General features: G+C 43.2%; 1 protein-coding gene across 1 annotated transcript in view; it reads right to left on the bottom strand.

The window, feature by feature from the left end:
- Nucleotides 1–1,345: 1,345 nt before the first annotated feature.
- The window catches only part of Cdc20b (cell division cycle 20B), a 31,307-nt gene continuing 12,562 nt past the window's right edge, over nt 1,346–20,090 (bottom strand). The window contains 7 exon segments of the mRNA XM_055603554.1: nt 1,346–1,483; nt 1,777–2,111; nt 8,735–8,830; nt 9,053–9,170; nt 12,432–12,657; nt 14,780–14,874; nt 15,923–16,119. Of these exon segments, the coding sequence (XP_055459529.1) occupies nt 1,346–1,483; nt 1,777–2,111; nt 8,735–8,830; nt 9,053–9,170; nt 12,432–12,657; nt 14,780–14,874; nt 15,923–16,119 (1,205 nt within the window).

Genomic DNA, 20,090 nt, shown 5'->3' with positions numbered 1-20,090 from the left:
TCAGGTGTAGTAGCTCACATCTATAAACCCAGCACTCAGGAGATGGACACAGAAGGATTGCAGGTTTGAGGCCAGACTAAACTATACACTAATTTGAAGAATAGCCTGAGCTTAGATAGATGTAGACACTAATATCCTGCCAAAAAGAAAAATAGAAACAACTGAAAGCAAATCAATATTAGTTACCTGGGATGTGCTCCCTGTTTTATTGTCCTTGAGGAGATGAGTGTGTTAAAACTAAAGTAATAAAAGATTGACATAGTAAGATTAAAATACACACATTAATATTAATACCAAGTAAGTAATACAGACTAACACCATGAATCCAAGCACAGGTAACAATCATGGAGGAAGAGCAGGAATACCAGACAGCAAGCAGAGTCTAACACGGGAGCCACACAGGAGATGCAGAGGCCCCCAGAAACTGCCTTCTGGCTTGCTCCCCATAGCTTGCTCAGTCTGCTTTCTTATAAAACCAGGACCACTTGCCCAGCGGAGGCGACACCCACAGTGAGCTGGACCCTCCACAGCAATCATCAGTCAAGAGAATGCCTTACGGTCATGCCTACAGGTCAGCCTGAAGGAGACAATTCCTCAAATGAGGCTTCCTCTCCCCAGATGACTCTAGCTTGTGTCAAGTTGACACACACGCACACACAAATGTGGGGGGGGGGAGAGAGAAAAAGAGAGAGAGAGAGCAGCAGCACAATGGCTTGCTATAAAAGTGACCTCTTGCTGCCTTGGTCTCTAATGTCTCCTGCCCTTCTGCCTTCTGCCCTAGTGTGGCACCATGGAAAAATCCTTATCCGATGCCAGCCTGCCTTGGACTTTCCATCCTCCACAACCAGTGTTTCTAAGCTGCTCTGTCTTGAGTGTTCTGTTACAGTAGCAGAAAACAGACTAAGACTGGAGGAGAAAGGGTCCACAGAGGAGCTAATTTTGAGAAGTGATATACATGCTTATTGCAGCACACAGCATATGGCAGGAGATTAGCAGCGGGTTTTCCGGCATGTAAGTTGTGCCTTTAGTGTATTGAGTTTGAACTAATGACAGGAAAGGAACTCAAAAAGGAAATAAGAAAAAAGCAGTCAAAAATATAATGGGAAGACTTAGAAAAGCCAGGTAGGAAAGAGCTGTTTAGAACTCATTTTTACTAACAGTGAAAAATGAATCTTGAAAGAGGAAAGGGCAAAGAAAAGAAGGCAGAAGAGTGGGAAGAGGAGGGAGAAAGAGGAGAGAAGACAATCAGACCAGCTCTGGGCGGTGGAGTGGGAAGAAGACAGATTTCAGCCTGGGAGGAATCAGGCAAGGAAGAGCCGTACATGACAACTTCCATTCCAGTGGCCTAATGGAGAGGAAAGCTTGCCGCGCTATTCGCGTGTCTGAGTGAATAGAGGCACTTCCACACACAAGCTGTCCCGTCTGCAGCAGCAGAAAATAGGCTGGTCTGGTCTGGACTCAGGGCCAAGTGCAGCTCTGTGACCTGTGGGAGAAAGAAGATATGTCTCACGCCTTGTTGCCAGGGTGGCTGCTAAGAATTAAGGTGACTAAGACGGGGCTGGCGTCCTTCCCCGGGTACAGGGTTCCCTGGACCAGCCCTGTTCCCCAGCCTGACCCTTCTCAGCACCTGAGACTTTGCTAAGTTTCTGCTCCAGCGCCTGTTCCACCTCCGCCCCTCCTCCCACCCCACCCAACCCTTCCCACGTCCCCCCTCCCCCCGCCACCAGGGCCTTGGGACTATCATAACAAATGGCTACAGGTTGGGTGATTATGCACCAGAAACTGACTCTCCCACAGTCTGAGGTTGAAGTGTGAAGTGTAGGGGGAGCGGTATGGTATCGCAAGCCTGAGATTCTCAGGCTGGCCACTGCTGGCTCCTGACTGCGGTGCCCTTCCTCCATTTGTGGCCACACAGCCTCCGTGCACGTGCTGCCTCCTCTGCGACTGCTCTCGGATCTTCTCAGAGATCACAGGACACGTGAGGTTGGATTTAGGCCTGCCTACAAAACCCTGGACTGTTTCTCCCAGGAACCTGAACCCCGTCAGGTCATGAAAAAGCCTCTGTCCAGAGAAGGTCACCTTTACAGGCTCCAGAGATTTCAGCCCAGTATCTTTGAGGAGAGTGTGCTTTAGCCTGAACCACACTCACACCCTACTCGTTAGTGCCAGCTTCTACATGCTCAGGTATCCAGTGAGGGCCATCATTGTGTTCAGACAAAAGCCATCCCTTTGGGACAGGTTTCAGGAGATGGATCACATAAAACAGAACGGTCCAAAAACTCAAGACTTGCTTGCGGGGTTCTGTATTCTGGCTTCCCTTCTGTTCTTTCGTTCATTACTCTTTTTATTTTTTATTTTTTTTTGTTAGGAGAGAATTTTATTTTAAAAGTGTCACTTTAAACTACAAGGACATCCTTTAGGCATCACAATTAAACATGCCAAAGGAGAAGCCATGTTGTCAAGCTGCCCATTTAAATGCCCCCTGGGCACCTCAAACCCTCCAGTTGCTGACTTACTATAACTCCCTTTCTCTCTTTTTGTTAGTGGACAGGTACATATTGGTAAATACTAACTGTATCACATAGTGACACAGTGTAATCTCTGAGCCCAATACACAAAGACGGAAAAGCAGTTAGAATTCCGAGTTCTAGTACACAGGCCTAGCAGCCTCCTCCAGCAGAGCCAAGGGAGCCACAGGGTGTTTTTGTTTGTTGGTTTGTTTGTTTGTTTGTTTGTTTTGTTTTGTTTTGTTTTTCCACAAAGCATGGTGTTGAATGGTGGTATTGAATCCACAGTTTTTGAACAAGAAAGGATAAAAATGAATTTAGAATAGGAAAGTGGAGATTCTTTTCTTGTTGTAGTTTGCTCAAGGTTATTTCCCCCTAAGTAAGTTGAGAGCTTCACTGTTAAGAGAGAACTCAAAACAGGGTGACTGAGCACAAAGATGGGAGAGGAGGAGAGAGAAAATCACTGCAACTTGCTCCCACGGACTGGAGAAAATTTTTAAAAAGTAAAGTTAAAAAGAAGATTGGAATCTATCAGTCTTCTGTACTAGTCATCTTGCCTTCATCCTTCTCTCCTTCCTTCTCCCCATCATCATCTTCATCTTCTTCACCTTCACCCCCATCCCCTTCATCAATATCCTTCAACACTTCCTCTTATTCAGCAGCAGCAGCATCTGCCTGTCTTTCTACATCATCTATATCAGGAAACAAATAGTACTGCAAGGGATTGGGCCAAGTATCATCCTTGATGACCTGCCCTACCTCATCTGCACCTGCTTCGGGATGGCCGGTGAGCCAGGTAAAGAAGCCCGGCTCTTCATACTGCTGCTTCCTGCTGCCCTTATTCTGTGTTTGCCAAATGCTTTCCACATTCCCTTTTGATTTTGGTGGACTTTGAAGATGGGTCACCACTCTCAATCAGATGCAATTCTTTGGAGAGAACTTTATTTTCAAAATAAGGATTTTTCCCAAAATGAAAATCTATTCTGTAACGTGATTTAATGTCTTTAAATTCTGTCACTTCGACTCTGGTCAAATAATGCAGAGCCTCTTCGCCCTCCTCCCCCAGTGGCGCGGACACTTGTGGACGGCTGACAACTGTTGTTATCTAAAAATTGGGATTTTGGCAATCAGTTCTGAGCTCTTTTGAAAAACTGGTTGGCAGAGTTTCTTGTATTTTTCTTGTATTTAAAATTTCTTCAGTGGCTTGTTCACTAAGTTCATTTTGTTTCATTTTGTACTTCATCAATATGTTCAATTGTTTCTTGATGTTCTTTCTCTTCTTTCAGCAGGCTGGGACAGGCCAACATGTTTTCCAGCTTTGGGGCAGGAGCCATTCAGATTTCTCAGGCTGAAGCAGGATCACAGACTGCCATTTGGGGGCCATGGCACCAGGGAGGCAGCCTAAAGCCTGAGGGCAGAGGTCTGATGTTCATAGCAGGGAGAAACTTGCAGGAGCTCTTAGTCATTATTCTTAAAGAACATTCTCAGCTATAATTGCTTTATACACGATTAATAAACAGCATTTAACAGTCACATTAATTTAAGGGCTCCAAGTTAAAATTAAAGTCAATTCCTTATTTCAGAACTCAGTTCATTTCAGGGCTGCTGTATGCACTGGTGGGGGGTGTTGAAAACGAGACCATAGTAGGTAACATTTCTCAGCCTCACCTGCGGTCCTTTTGACTTCAGCATGATAAGGTATCCACCGGTGTCATGTGGAAAATGCTTTGTGAAACCCAGCCTACACAGCAGTCAGTGGCTCTAATAACCAAAACCTTGGGCCAAAGTAGATAAAACTTAGTCCATGAAAAGAGGCCTGATCTAGGAGGATATGAAAGAGAATCAGATAAGGTTGGGGTGGGAAGGTGGTTGGTGACCCAGCTGAAACCAAATGGGAGGAGGGAGTCATGTCTTCATAAAAACGGGGTTTCTTATAAGCCAACTGAGAATGGGACTCTGAGACATCGTCCCTGGTGCACAGACAGCATCTCTGGTACATACACAGCATCTCTGGTACAAGTTTTCCAGCACAGAGGAGTGGAGACATAACCTTCACAGACTCCTGGGGGTCTTTTTGCACCTACATATCACTTCTTTGTGTACATATACCACACATACACCTGTATGAATTATTCCGAGGGGGCATGGGACTGGTTCTGTGAATGCGGGTACATACAATTCTGTTCACAGAAATAATGCATCTCCTTAACTTATAAATGAATAAAATGATGCAGGAATAATAAACACAATGTCACACCAATAATTAACAGCAGCACCAGTTCAATGCTCTAACATTAGGCCAAAACTCAAGGGAAATCTCTTTTTCTGTTGAAGGCCATTATCTTTTTTTTTTTTTTTTTTTTGAAACTTAAAAAAAAAAAAATGCCACTTGGAATAGTTGCTTTAAAAGACATAGAACCAGGACTGGAGAGATGGCTCAGCAGTCAGAACACATACTACTCTTGTAGAGGACCTGAGTTTGATTCTCAACCTCCATGTCAGCCAGCTCACAAGTACCTATAATTTCAGGTCCAGAGGATCTAACACACTCTTCAGGACTCCAGCATGCGCACTCACCTATGAACATACTCACCCACATGTACAGATAAGATAAATCTTCAAAAAATAATTGAAAGGATCTAGAACTAAAGCTTTTCAATTATTTCAGCCTATTTTTCTCATGTTAAAGTCTAATTTTATTGATATGTTATTTATTTTTAACACCTTAAAATATGCACAAGAAAGTTATCTTTTTGCAGAAGTAGGAAGTTAAATAACTGTAGAAGTAGCAAAATTTTAGCTGGGGAATAGTGTATTCTCCAAGCATGTGCAAAGCCCTGTTTTGACCCCAGTACAGCAGGACAGAAGAAAAGAAGGGAGGGAGGAAAGGAGGGAAGGAGGGAGAGAGAGGGAGGGGAGAAGAAAGAGGGAAGAAATCTGTATATATAATCAAGTCACAAACTTAACTTTAACAATTAATTTTAACATCTTAGGCTAAGATGAAGCCACAGGAAGAAATGTAAGATGGCCCTCTCTTAGGGCTAGAGAGATGGATGGAAAGTTAAACTCATGTACTATTTGGTAGCTCCCAGCACCCCTGCTGGGTGGCTTACAGCCACCTGTAGACCCAGCTCCAGGGGGATCCAACACCTCTACACCCGCCCACCAACACCCACACACAAGGACACCTTCACCCCCAAGTGCACATGCCCACAGACACACAAGCATAATTAAAAATAAAGTCCTTTTAAAGTGAAACTTGTTTTAAAAAATAAAATGAAGCAGTCTCATTCTTACACTTCTCCAAGGATTTTTCCTACTATCTTTCTTCATCTCCTGAACAGAAAACTCTTCACACACACACACACACACACACACACACACACACACACGATATCAAATAGTTACAGTGTTAGGTTCATACAGAAAATTATCGCATAGAGATCTCCCTTGTCAAAAAGTTAAACATTCCCATTGATTTCTGCCACAAAGCTCCAGGCATAAGAGTCTTTAAATGTACACTTCTAACTTAAAATGATGCTTTTTAATCTACCTAAGAACAAAGTCTTTATTATATTCAATAGATTCAATGAGCAACTGAAAATGTCTTGTTATCCACTGTGTGTTAAAAATGAAAAGGAAAGAAGAAAAAAAATGAAATGGAATAGCAAAGAGGAAAAACCCCAAATATTTTCTAAAGGGAGGTTTGAAAGTTAGCTTGACCTAAATTGAATAGACAGTTCTAGAAAAATGACACTGGGGTCGGAAGCAGCAGGGTTCTTGAAGCCCCTTCCAAACACATTAGTGACAGTCTTAACTTATGAGGTAATGGGAAATGACATCTTTACCCCAGACAAAGACACTCCTTTGAGGTGAGGCTGTGGCTTCAAATTCTAAGAATGCTGTTGCTGGGTGAGCTCTGAGTCTTGTTTTCTGCAAGTGTCATCAGCGACCCCACATATTGATGCTTCACTGTGGACCAAACAAGCCACATCAAAAGCAGGTTTTACCTGCAGGCTGGAAAGTCACCTACACCAGGTTGTCTTTTAATATAATAAATTAATTTTTGAGAATTCTGTACAGTATATTTTGGTTGTATTTACCCCCTAACTCCTCCATTCTTTCCCAACTTCCTGTCATCATGAATGTATATATATATATATATATCACTGTGCTGTTTGTATACTCATGAGTGTGGAGCCATCCACAAGACCTTGATTACCACACCCTTAAAAAAAAAGTGTCGGGAGCCGCTCCCGCCATTACAAGATGGCGCCGGCTTCCTGCTTCCTGGTTCTTCTTGCCAGCATTTTCGCGCTTCTTGCCTGCGCCGCCCTGCAGTTTACGCATGCGCAGCTTTATGCTAATGAGGGTTTAGGCTGCACTCCAATTGCCAGCCATATGCTTATGAAGACTTGAACAGAGCACCAATTACAGACGAACACGCCTCTCTGCTGGCTATTTAAGCAGAGCACAACCCGGGGTTTGGGTCCTTCACCATCTGCAAGAAAGAGCTGTACAATAAACCTGCCGCTGAAGAAATCCTCGGTTGTTGTGTCGTCCTTATCGGCAAAGGCCGCGCGCGACAAAAAAGACTCTCCCTCCCCCAGGAGCTCTCCTTTCCCCACGTCTGTCAACTGTGCCTCTGCTGGCTTGACCTTGTGCAGGTCTTGTTTGCAGAGTAACAGAGTTTGGCTCCCAGCATCCACATGGCAGCTCACAACCATCCTTAACTCCAGTTCCCAGAGATCTGCTACCCTCTTCTGCTCTCCAAAGGTCATGTACATGGTGCATAGACGTATATGCAGGCAAAACACTCTCACACATAAAATATAAATAAATAAATCAATCATGCTGGGCAGTGGTGTGTGTTACACACCTTTAACCCCAGCACTTGAGAGGCAGATCTCAGGGAGTTCAGGGGCAGCCAGAGATACACAGGGAAACACTGTCTTGAAAAAACTAAAATAAATAAATATTTTGACAAAAGAAAACATGAATGTGAGAAGGGACTAGTGTAGAGGGGGAATAATAGTGGCAAGAGGAAATTTAGAGAGGGTAGGGGCTGCTATAATCAGAACACACTTTGTAATGTATACATGTATGAAATTGTCAGAGAATAAATTCAATAAAAAGTTATTTTTAAGAGGAGTTGTCTGAAGGGCCCAGGGTGTCACTTGATAGGAGAGTGTTTGCCCAGCCTTCCCAAGAACCTGGGTTCAACACCCAGAACGGGGGAAGAGCATAAACATGAGTGAGACTTGGTCCCCTAGTTCTTACAGGTCAGAAAACAATATGAGGAAAACCTCTGAGAAATGAAAGGGTAGTTCTGGGGCTGTCTGGGGCCACACCACAGACAGGAAGTCTACATGATGGGGAAAAGATGTGAGGGAGAATGGGGAAAGGGAGTGCTAAATAGTATTCTTGGAAACCCCAAAAAGAGGCATGGTATTAGCTCTACCTCGCTTTATACATACTTAATTTCTGTATGTCTCCTCACACAAAAGTATAGGCTTCAAGGGAAACAATGTCACCTATGAAACCCCTATGCCCCCATAAAACATATGGGACATAAAAGATGCTTAAAAATAAAAGGTGGACACACGAAATCCTGGGGTCAACCTGAAGACAGGGCTTCGTGGAGAGAGGAGAAACAGGAATACATTGTCAAACCGGAAGGTATGCGACCAGATCCCCTGATGTGCTCCTTAGCCTCGGCTAGCATTTTCGTCTTCTCTCTGGGGCTGGGTAGAAGAAGATACACCACTCTTTATCATTTCAGATGTAAGACCCTGAGAACAGGGAGTGGTTCGTCCTTCCTCGTCATGAATCTTTCTGTCAGGAAAGAACTAAATTGAGAGAGACTATCATCTGGCTCTTGGGGCGTGGCTAGGTAACAGAACAGAAAGCCCAGGATTGATCCCTGGCAACAACTGCAGAAAGAAAGAAGGGAAGAACAGAGGGAGGGAAGGAGGGAGGGAGGGAGAGAAGAAGGGAGAGAAAGAGAAGCAGTGTGCCGTGGAAGGATGAAAGGACAGGTGATTCTGTCAGAGGCCAGAGGTGCAGCCTCAGCGGAGGCAGGACATCTCTCTGATGGGGAAAAGGTGTGGGTTGCCAAATAGAATTCTCAGAATCTCCAAAGAAGGTTTTGGTATTGGCCCTAACTTACTGTGTATATTTACAGAGGACGCCTCCAGCTTCTCGGTGGCCTCATAGCACTAGCTCACCTTCCAGCTCTCTTTGTCTTCCCACCGCTAGATTTTCTTCAGAGTAATTTATGACACTAAACCTGGAGTTCACAAGCTGCCCAAGATGGCCGCTGCCTAAGCAGACACAGACTCAAGGAAGAGGAACCTGGACAGTCTTAAGAGACAGACAAGTAGGATCATATTTAGAAGCATTTATGTCAATGTTCTGAGGTGCGGTGGATGTAGGATTTTGTCCTCTATTGATATTAAAATCAAATAACCAGTCTTTGATCGAGCTTTCCCACTTTGTGGCAGCATGCCTTGCCATGGATAGATAGGCGTGTGCCGTTTACTCACCAAAGAAACCACCAGACCTGGACAGTGTGGGGCAGGCCCACAGAGCCACGTCATTCCTGGGAGAACCTGGGCCTGTTGCAATCTCCTTTGTCTTAGGTAGCCAGACGAGGGAACAAATCTAGAATGAAGGCCACAAAATACTAAGTGCTGCCAACTTCTCATGCTTAAATTCTAGACTCTCTATTCCGTTGTGTTCACCCACCCTCCGGCCATGGTGAGGATTTGGGATTTTTAGAAATTGCATATGTCCTAAGAAAATGATCAAGAAAACAAATAGATTCCAGTGCAATGAACCAGGGAATTTAAATGAATTGTGATCAGTGGCCAGGGATAAACTGACTACTCTCTAGTTTCAGAGTCTAACTGTGATGAGAAAGAACAAAGAGAATGAAGAAATGGAGGGAGGAGGAAAGGAAGAATGAATGGAGGAAGAGAAATTGGATTTACTTTGGACTCGCTGATTAAGAAATTTTACAGGAAACAAATTCATAAGAATTGGAATTCCTTTTGGAAAGAAAGGGAGGGCGGGATCCAATGTTCTATCATAAACTGTTTTCGTAAGGTTCTAGATTTGAGATGAAGACGAACTCCAGGTGCCTACCTGTGAGTGAGTGCTTGGCGTCTGAACGCTTGTCCCAGTGTTTACATCCAAAATATGTAGGTGTCCATCCTTCATTCCTCCTCCAATGGCAAGGACCTCAGGTTACCAGGGACACCACTCTATGGCCTATAAAGTTACAAATCATAACACAGGCAGATGAGCCCTAGAGAACTCAAACTCACCAGGGCGGTGTACACAGGGAGCCAAAGCTTAGAGGTCTGCTGCAGCAGCGTCCCCAGGTGAGGGCAGATATACCTGCCAGAAAGTATTGCCCAGGGCTGCGAAGCCACTGTGAAAGGGAAGATGCATAATAGAACACTTCCCTGAACTATACTAACAACTCTCAGTATTTTAGTGTTAGGGTCTGAGAACCACTGAAGGAAGACCCCTGACTCAAGTAGCATGCAAAAGCAAAGAGCATTTCTTCTGCAGAAATTACCAACCTGCTGGGATCACCATCAAAGCAAAATGGAAACCCAGAGTGAATACACAGGATTTTTATACACAGTTAGGGTCTTTGTGTGGTAACTCTTAACCTAATTGGTCAGGAATGACATAGGGATATGAGAGGATTCAGGATTGTCTGATTAGGGATTTTCCCTAGTTGCTGGAGACTTTGTTGATTCACTGAGGTTTGGCTTTTACTCATGCTTTGACCTTTAATTTGATTGTTTAGGGCGGGCTACGCTTTATTTTGGGAACAGTCATAAAGTGTTCATAACATAAAATATGCACAAACATAGCTTTTGGTCAACTTGACCTGTAAGCTAATTAGTTGTCCTCGAGTTGTGGCTTTTCCAGGAATTCTTTGTTTGAACTCCAAGAAACAGAAACTCAGGCCTAGTCAGACACAGTGGAGAAAAGAAGCCTGTCATGGCATCAGATTAGCCAAACAGATAGACACTAAATCTACCCCAGCTTCTTCACATATCACCCCACTCAATCAGAATAGATCAGGGCATCTGCAATGGTCTGCCAGGAGACTCCAGACCCCTCAGCTATGTGACTTCCGTTGATATTGGCTTGTTTCCATGGAGGCTACAGGACTTCGATTGAACTGGCTGACTCCTTGGAATTAGGTCCTCTCACTAACACAGAAAAAAGCTACAGAACAACACAACTGAAAAACTGCACGCAACACACGCATACAACAGAACCCTGGCTGGAGACACTCCTGGCCCTTCCGAGTGCTATACTGACCGCAGCCTCTGCTTTACACACCAGGGTCCTTGTCTTCCAGGTAACAGTAGGCTGAAGAGAGCCGTACACAACCGCCTGTAAGTGCAGACCCCAGGCAGTTCAAATCTTCATACAGAAGATCACGCCATTTACAAACAACTCTAGTCAGCTGAACATCAGAATTAATATCCCTATCTGTACCGATAGCCGAAATGACTAGTAACTTTTAAAGAGCATTTTAACAACTATGTCAGCTATATACATCTGCAAACCTTGTCCATCAGCCCAGTACCAAATCTCACTTTTGCCTATTATTTTCTGTGAGTAAAAATATTTTACAGAGTAGCGAATCCTGGGTCTACAATAATTTGTTCTCCTATTCATCATTATATGAAACCTTTCTGTGTTTTAACACACTTTACATCATTCTCATCTTTTGACGTTTATAAGTTTTATTTATGTATATGTAGGTGTGTATGTCTGCGCACACGTGTGTGTGGGTCCCTGAGAAGACCAGAAGAAGTCGGATCTCCTGGAAATGGAGTTACAGGAGTTGGGAGTTGTGCTGTGGGTCCTCTGCTAGAGCAGCAAGTTCTTGACTGCCGAGGTGTCTCGCCAGGCCCTTTATTGTTTTCACTAATCTCATTCTATTCCATCACACTTCGTTGTCCTAATACTGGGCTCTTTTTTTGGTTTGTATAGGGTTTATTGACATTTTTAAAGAGAATTGTTTATGTTTTATTTAGTATTTGCTGTCTCAAAACACAATGTATCTTTTGTTTCTGACAAATATCTTTAGGTAAATTCCAAATTTCAAAACTGTGATATCATAACAGTTTCCCAAACAATTATAAATTTTAAAGCACCAGCACCAAAAAAAAAAAAAAAATACTGTTATGATCCTGGCTGAAATTATTTGAAATTTAACCTGTTACTTTATATGTAGTGAAATGTAATTGAGAAATAATTTTACGTGAAATAATCATGTGAGAGTTGTCTTTTGTTTCTCCTTGGCAAGAAGGAGCTGTCCTTGGGCTGTGTTCCTCTGATGCTTTTCTTGTAAATTAGTCAGACTTTTAAATACATTTACAGCTTGTCTTACTTGGGTCCATTTTCTTATTTTTTTGAGATTTATTCACTCTATTTAACATGCATGAGTATTGTATCTGCATGTACGTATGTGCACCGTATGTGTGCCTGTTGCCTGTGGAGGTCAGAAGGCACTGGGTCTCTGGTAAGGGCAGTTACAGATGATTGTGAGACACCATGTATGTGCCAGAATCTGAACCCACGACCTTTGGTAGAGCAAGTGCTCTAAAGCCCACGTGTCATTGAGGGTTTTGCCTGTTCTCATCATAGTAAGAGAATAGAACCTTTCTCACTTTGTGTTTTGTGGGTGATGATGGTGATGATGTGTGTCTGTGTGTGTGTGTGTGTGTGTGTGTGTGCGCGCGCTCACGTATATGCACACACACATTCATGAACAAAGAATTGAACTTAGGCCATTGTGTATGCTAGAGGCCTGCTGATTTTCTTTTTAATCTGAGATACTCAGTGATCTCTGCCAAAAGCAATCCCAAGCAGCTGGGGATGTCTTACCTTAACTGCTGTGGACTGAGGTATGACTTTCAGTGGTGGGCCTGGCGCACTGGAGCCTGGATCGTGGGGCCATATTGTCAGTAATCCATCATTACACCCACTGGAAAGCAGCCTCCCATCCGGTGACCATTTCAGAGCACACACAGCCGCCTTGTGGTGAAATGTTCTGACATGATGCTGGGGAGCTCAGACATCATGGTGGTGGACTAGGCCCAGTCTGGACCCACTGAGTTAGAGGCAAAGAGTCAAGTTCTTGTGACAAAAAGGATGGGGTGAAGCCCCTCTATCTCATGAGTTAATATGGAGGAAAGCACATTTCAAAATAAAACTCTGGAAAGAGCCATTAGGACCTGTCCAAACACAGACGGAAACTTCCTGGGCAGGAAGGATGGGAGTGTTCTGCCTGCATGATTCTTCTCACAAGTGAACTAGGTTTGCCCAGGCATGGTGGCATAGGCAGCTGATCCCAGCACTCCGCAGGCAGGGGCAGACTGATCTCTAAGTTCAAGGCCAGTCAGGGCCACATAATGAGACCCTGTCTTTAAAGGGGGGAGGAGTGAAATAGATTTGTCTTTCAGCATTTCAAATTTGGATCTCTGAGTTCAAGGCTAGCCTGGTGTACAAAAATGAGTTCCAGGAAAGCCCAAGTTACATAGAGAAACATTGTCTCAAAACACCAAAAAAAAAAAAGAAGAAAGAAAGAAAGAAAAATATGATGCTAATCATTATGAAAAACACAAAATTAGACAATTATAAGATTCCCCCATGTAAATTTACATATAATATCTAGAAAAATTATATTTCTCTCCTTTGAAAATATTTTACATTAATTCAGTAGTGTGGTGTTAGTAGATTCTTGTTGAAACACATTAAGCAGAATTTTTTTATTTCTCCTTCCTGACAGGTGTGTCTCTGCTGAGCTCCACTTCCATCCTTGACTCAACAGTAGTTGAATATCTCAAAAAAATGCAGCGTCTTTCAGAATCAGCAGGAAGTCTCCACTTAGTGACTTGGTGAAGCCATGATGAAGAGCCTACATCTTCCCACAGACTATGACCTCAGGGCTGGCTTGATGCCCTGTAAGGAGCAAGGAAATGGCCTCTACAGTTGTTGATGCAACTTCTCAGCATCTGATGTCATACTTTTTAACTATTCAGACACAACCCTGAATAACATCCTGACTGACAATACAGACTCTGCGGCCAGGATGCCTGGGTTTAAATCGCGGCTCAGTCACTTGTTAATCACGTAACCTCATTCTACTGCCTCAGTTTGCTCATCTGAGAAGAAAATTGAAATAATCTACTAAATCAGTAATTAAAGTGAGATTGTGCCCATCAAGTCTAGAGCACAGAGCCTGACACAGGAAAGCCCAAGGCAGCTGCTATGATTATACAGTCATGATTTTGTGGATAACAAGCCAATCCTTATCAATGCCAACTACAAAAAAAAAAAAAAAAAAAAAAAAAAAAAAAAGCTTTTGCACAGAACTGACCTGAGCACACCAACCAAAGGATTTCTGCTCTGGCCAGAAAATCACAAGTTAGAAATTTCCCAAATTAATTCCCAGCTATTTAACTAGGCTGTAAAAAGCTTTGACACCTTCCTGACTTAAATCTACCTTGTGAAATACACTACAGAGATGAATGCTAGTACTCAAAACAATACATATTGAAACCAATTATGTAGCATCATAGGAAAAGTCACACAACTTCTCTGGCTCAAAGCTGTTAACTCACATCAGTAGTTCTTGATGCCATATATCACTAGCCTCGCTTGTGAAATTAGAAACGCAGATGCCCTGATATGAGGAAATGCCGGAGACTGTGTTCATTAGCCCCGCTGGGGAGCCCAGTGAACACCCGTGTCTGAGTGCTATTGAGCAGGATAATCTATGAGGTCCCTTCCAACTCTTCCAACTTCTAACATCTTCCAACTTAGAGATGTTTAACATATTCCGTTTATACCAATAAGCACTGCTTTCTCACACACACACACACACACACACACACACACACACACACACACACCCCACGAAGAGAGTCCCTATCACAGACATGAATCGATACAAAGAAACTTTTTGTTTGAAGTGAGTTTCACAGTTTCAGTGTATCTGAATAATTAATTGTATTTCATGCTGAAGACATGGTCACTGCGTATGTGTGTCCTCTAGAACCCATATCAGAAGGCTGAAACACCTACCAGGGCCGAAGAGGTAAGATAGACAAAACCTAATGGGCTGTTCTGTTTCACTCGTTTTGGTTTTGTCCTTGCTATGGCTCTGTCCACTCAGCTCGCATAACTCACTGGAGAGACAGACACAGTCAGTTCAAATACGATCTATTTACCTGCTGAGGACGCAGTGGTTCCAACTCAGGGCTCCAACTGCTGACAAGTGACCGAGCATGTCTCTCAGCAGCTTTTTAGTGGCTACATCCCATAACTGGAAAAAAAAAAAAAAAAATGAACAGACAAGAGAGTCCATAGCATTGTCTTCTCCTCAGCCTGCCGTGTTCTCTAAGGCCTCAGAGCAAATTACTAGCTACAGGCAGTCTGTTGTTTGCTAAGAGAAAAACTCAGTTCTGCTACCTCTAAGGAGCACCCTGCTCTGACTGCATGGCGGGAGGGGCACATGAGGAGTATTGCTCCATGCCAGCACTTGTGTTTTAATTGGTAAGGTAGAGCCTGGGAGTGTGGCCGTCATTTTAAAGCTCCTAAAATGAATTCAAAGTGCAACCAAGGAGTGAGAATCATTATTGAGCTTCTAGCCCCTTAGAAACTGGGAAACCTCATGATCAACCTACAGTCCCAACAAATGCACGTATTGGGTATTTCTCATGCAAAACTTCCAGAGCAAGAAGTGTCTTGGCCTTTAAAGTTTGGGGGACTGTTTGTATAGAATGTGCCAGTTGTACAGTCCTTCTCCAAAATGCAAGACGCTCTGAGGGCCACAGCATTTGTATTAATCTGTGTGGATAAAATGAGGGTGTGTGAACACTTCCTGGAGTCAGAACTCAGTTTTCTACTGAGACTCCATTCTTGCCTTGTACAGAAGATAGCGTGACTCAAGTGAGGAAGGCTAACTACGGGGTAAGAAGACCTCAGAACAGCCTGGCCTCCAGTGTTATCTAGCACCCAGGCAATATTCTTCACACCACTGAAAAGCAGTCACAGTGATGGTTATGTAAGGAATTACATAACCTGACAGACATTTGACAGATAATCGTCTCTGGCAGCCTATCAGGAAATAAAAGTCATGTTACATCACTCTTCTCCTATCATAGCTTCAGGTGAACAAAATCTGAAAAGGCGTCCTCCTCTCTCCCAGATTCCCAAACTAGAGGCTTTGTAAATCCAACGTGAGTTAGAAAGATTTTTTTTCTAACCGTAGCTCCAGGTACCTCACTTAATCTAGTTTCTCTATATTGATATGCTGTTAGAAGTTAACTAGTAACTGCCCAGAAGACGCCAGGAAGAAATGTTTCCAGTACTTGCACTTCTCCCTCGCTGGTGCCAACAGCCAGGCATGATCCCTCGCTCATCCAGGACACGGCTGATGCATAATTACAGAAGACACTTAAGTCTATATTTTCAATCCAACTGTGGTTCTGCCCGTTCCAAATGTATATAGAGGACCCGAGGGCAATGGCAACAAGATTCTGAGAATTCCAGTCCAGGATATTGAGGTCTATGTGAGGACAAACCTTAATTAGCATGATCATGCAGCCAACTGGAAATATTTTTAACTTAACAGCTTCAAAGGAAAAGGGGAGAGATTAATACCTTTGCCATGGACAGATGCCCAACAAAGCCCTGAAAGAAAGCAGATCACTAAAATCTGAAGATAAAAACTGAAACAGAATCTGGTTCAAGACTCATAGTCTAATGAGAATGCTTAGCATTTATGCTCAAACAAACTTGTGTAAAATTGTCTTTTTTTTTTTTTTATGACTGAGTGTATTCATCCGCCACGGTAAGTACAGATGTATCTCAGCTAGTAGATCTCTAAAAATTAATGCCACATAATTTTTATAAAAATACCCTTGGGTCCTATCTATATGGGTAATCATACTATCATTTCCTTCTTTAAAAAAAAAAAACACAAAACAAAACACCATCAAGCTAAGTATATTTAGAAGGAACAGTAGCTCACTTATGATGTCTCGAAAGTTCTCAGCAGCTGTCTTTACCTTACACTTAGGAGAGTTCCTTTTGAAATTTTGTTTTTCCGATATTTATTGGTGTGTGTGTGTGTTGCTTGCATGTATGTGTGTGAACAACAACACGTATGCCGTGCCTGAAGAGGCCAGAAGAACATGTCTGAAAACCAGAGTTGCAGACGGCTGTGAGTGGCACATGTGGGTACTGAGAACCAAATCTGGATGCTCTGAGGCGCTTTTACTCACGGAGCCATTTCTCCAGCCCCCAAAATTCTAGTTTTGGGTAGTGTAAATGGAGGAAGGGCAGGGATATGAGCACATGAATGCAGGTGCCCACGGAGGATAAACAACAGCATCAGGTCCCGAGAGCTGACGCCAGAGGTGGTTATGAGCTGCACTGGGAATCGAACTCAGGTCCTCTGCAAGAGTAACTCTTCACTGCCGAGCCATCGCTCAGCCTCCTGTTGACTGCCGTGAGGAAGTGTCTGTTACAACCACTTGATGCAATGTCAGCTGGCTTATCTCTGACACCTCAGAGGGGCCTGTCATGCCTGACATGCACCAGCATACACTTGTGAGGCACACCAGTTCTGTTTAGTAGATTAAGCCCTCTGTGGGACATTCCTCCCGCTACATATTAAAGTCAAATCCCTGAGGACCCTTAAAAGGACAAACAGGTAAACTGAGTCAGGAGGTCAAAGCATGAAGATTCAACCCACCTACCCTAAAGGAGAAGTTTTCACTTTATATTTCTTTTCTTGTGTGGCGTTGTCCTAATCTAGCAGCTACAGTGGAGCCTCCAGCAGAGCCCATCATGTCTATGCTCAATGACAGGGAGGCTTAAAATGACTCTACACTTTTCACCAGAAATAAGAGAAACCAAAAATGAATGGAGCAGTATCTTTCAAACACCAAAAGCAAGATCTTCCAACTCAGAATTCTATGTCCAGCAAGAATGTCATGAAATTAAACATGAAAAATCTGAGACATCACTGCCAATTGATCTGATCAACAAGAAATGCTAAAAGGAGCCCTCTAGAATAAGGAGAAGTTATTTAAGAGGGTTGTTTGTTGATCTTGCTATGTAGCTCAACAGGATCCGAAAGCACCTACAAGACACAGCTCTGCCATGTACTGTGAGGATGTTAACAGAGAGGCCAACTGAGGGAGAAAGAACTGCTCAGAGTTCTTTCAGACACCTTCCAGACAGAAATCCAAGGACAGCATGACTGGGGCCTGGCTGCCTTTGTTTCTTCTTCCTGTCTCTGATGCTGCTGTCATTGAACTCTGACATCAGACTCTACTCCAGCCTTCAGCACTGGGCTGTGGATGCTAGGGCATCCAGCCTTGTGGACCAAGCAGCTGCTGCCTCTCAGCTCCTCTGTGTAGACAGCCATTGTTAGACTCCTCGGCCTGTATAAGGCAATATAACAACCCCCTTTTTATAATATACTTGCATTCTACTGACTTGACTTCTCCAAAGAACCCTGCCTACTACCAAGAAAAGGTTAAATCTTCAAGAATTAAGAACATTGGAAATGGCAAAATATTTGAGCAAACACAAAGGACTGTTTTTCCCTCTTGAAAAAAATATTTTTTTAAATTTTATTTTGTGTGTATGTGTGTGTTACTTGTGTGCTTGTGTGTATGCATGTTCAATTGTGCCTATGCATGTATGAAGGCTTCAACTGACAGTTTCCTTCATTGACAGTTTCCTTCAATTCTTTTTTTTTTTTTTTACACTGAATCTGAGTCTGTTGCAGAACCTGGAATCCCTCAGTTCTGGCTAGTTTGGCTAGCCAGCTTGCCCAAGGAATCCCCATCTCTGCCTCCTGAGTGCTGGATTGCAGGCAGCCAGCCAACAACATGCCTGCTCAGATGTTTTGCAGGTTCTAGAAGTCAATGCTGGGCTTCATGCTTGCAGGACAAGTGCTTTATCTACTGAGTCATCTTTTCGGCCCAAGTGTTTATTTTATAAAAGTTTTAACAATGGAATAGCTTTCAAAGGATGTCATGTAAAACACATGACAGATACAGTTACTTGGGAACATAGTGTTTACAATGTAATATAACAATAAATATAAACACACAATAAAGAAATCCAGCCCAAAAATCAGTAAGTCAGTTAAAGTAGAGCAGAAGTAGAAAATAGGCAAGAAATGAGCCTTGGGCACACCAACATTTAGAATATAGGCGGTATAAAAGAGGACCAGGAACCAGCCAAAGGGCCAGAACACAGTGGTTATAAAGCCAGGAGGCCTACATGTTCATTTTAAAAAGACACATATAACAGGTAAGCCAGAAGAATCATGAAACAGCTGTCCTAAGTTAGGTATTTAGAAGGGCAGCTTCAATGAACACAATGGTAAGATTTAGACCCTCGCACTGCAGTGGGCTGGAGACAGCCTGGAAAGAGAGAGAACCTGCCAATATGAACATCTGTTGACAAGTTTTACTGTTGAGAGGAGGATAGAGAAGAGCGATGGCTTGGAGAAAAGGTGGGCCAAAAAAGTTGCCTATTAATATTAATGCAGGTTTTCAGTTTTTAAATTTTGTTGAGGATTTATACCCCCCGGTTGGTCACAGCAGTAAAGAACACTGAGTGTGATGTGGAGAACTGTTTCCTCGGCTCCTTCCTCTTTGTGGATGTGCCCACTCCCTCTTTCTCTCCCTCCCTCTCCAGGAGAGCTCACCACAGTCCTTGCTCTCAGCCCTAATCAACCACCCTCCACGCCAGTTTATCCTTTATTTCGGTGATTAACTTCACTGTCAATAATCTGCCAAGGCTCCTCCATGTCATGCTAACTCCTTTCATGAAGAGTTTGAAGCAGTTTTCTCTCTCCAAACTGTCTTCTTGACGGTTTCACTCTCCTACTTCAAAAAAAATTCATCCTTGATTCTTTGGTGGCTCTCTTCTGAAAAATATGTTCTGTACTTTATGTGCACAGTATAACACACACAGTCTGCCTTCTTTCTAAATTTTTCTTAGCAAATCCCAAATTAAAGTTCTACACCTGACTCTTGAATTTCTCTATGATCTGCGTCTATCTACCAATGGCTCCATCCCAACATGTCCTCTTGGCTACCGTTATCAGCAATTCCCAAAACGCTGCCTTTGCTCTTACAAGATCAAAAATGCCCTCATCTCCCCCCTACCCTTACAAGTCTTATCCATCTTCCAGGATGCAGCTTAAGTCTGTGTATCTCTAGAGTGTTTCTGAACTCACTGAGATCTATAACGCACTATTCGCATCCTACATTGGCACATGGGTAGTCAGTTCTGTGTGAATGAGCACTGTCTTCCAAACGAGATTATGAGAGGCACTTACCACACACACTGTGACTGTGTAACGGATTAGACATAACTGACATTTAAAATCCACATGTAAGAGTAGGTCAGCATCAGTCCAGTTCGTGCTAATATTTTTAATATGTATTAGTGAGTCACATATTTTTGTCCCACCACCACCAATACCCGTTCCTAAAAGTTAAAGTAGTA

This window comes from Psammomys obesus, unplaced genomic scaffold (genome assembly GCF_907164565.1).
Source record: "Psammomys obesus unplaced genomic scaffold, mPsaObe1.curated_primary_1811, whole genome shotgun sequence".
Lineage (NCBI taxonomy): Eukaryota > Metazoa > Chordata > Mammalia > Rodentia > Muridae > Psammomys > Psammomys obesus.
Note: the sequence above shows the minus strand (reverse complement) of the source record. Positions and strands in the feature narration are given on the sequence as shown.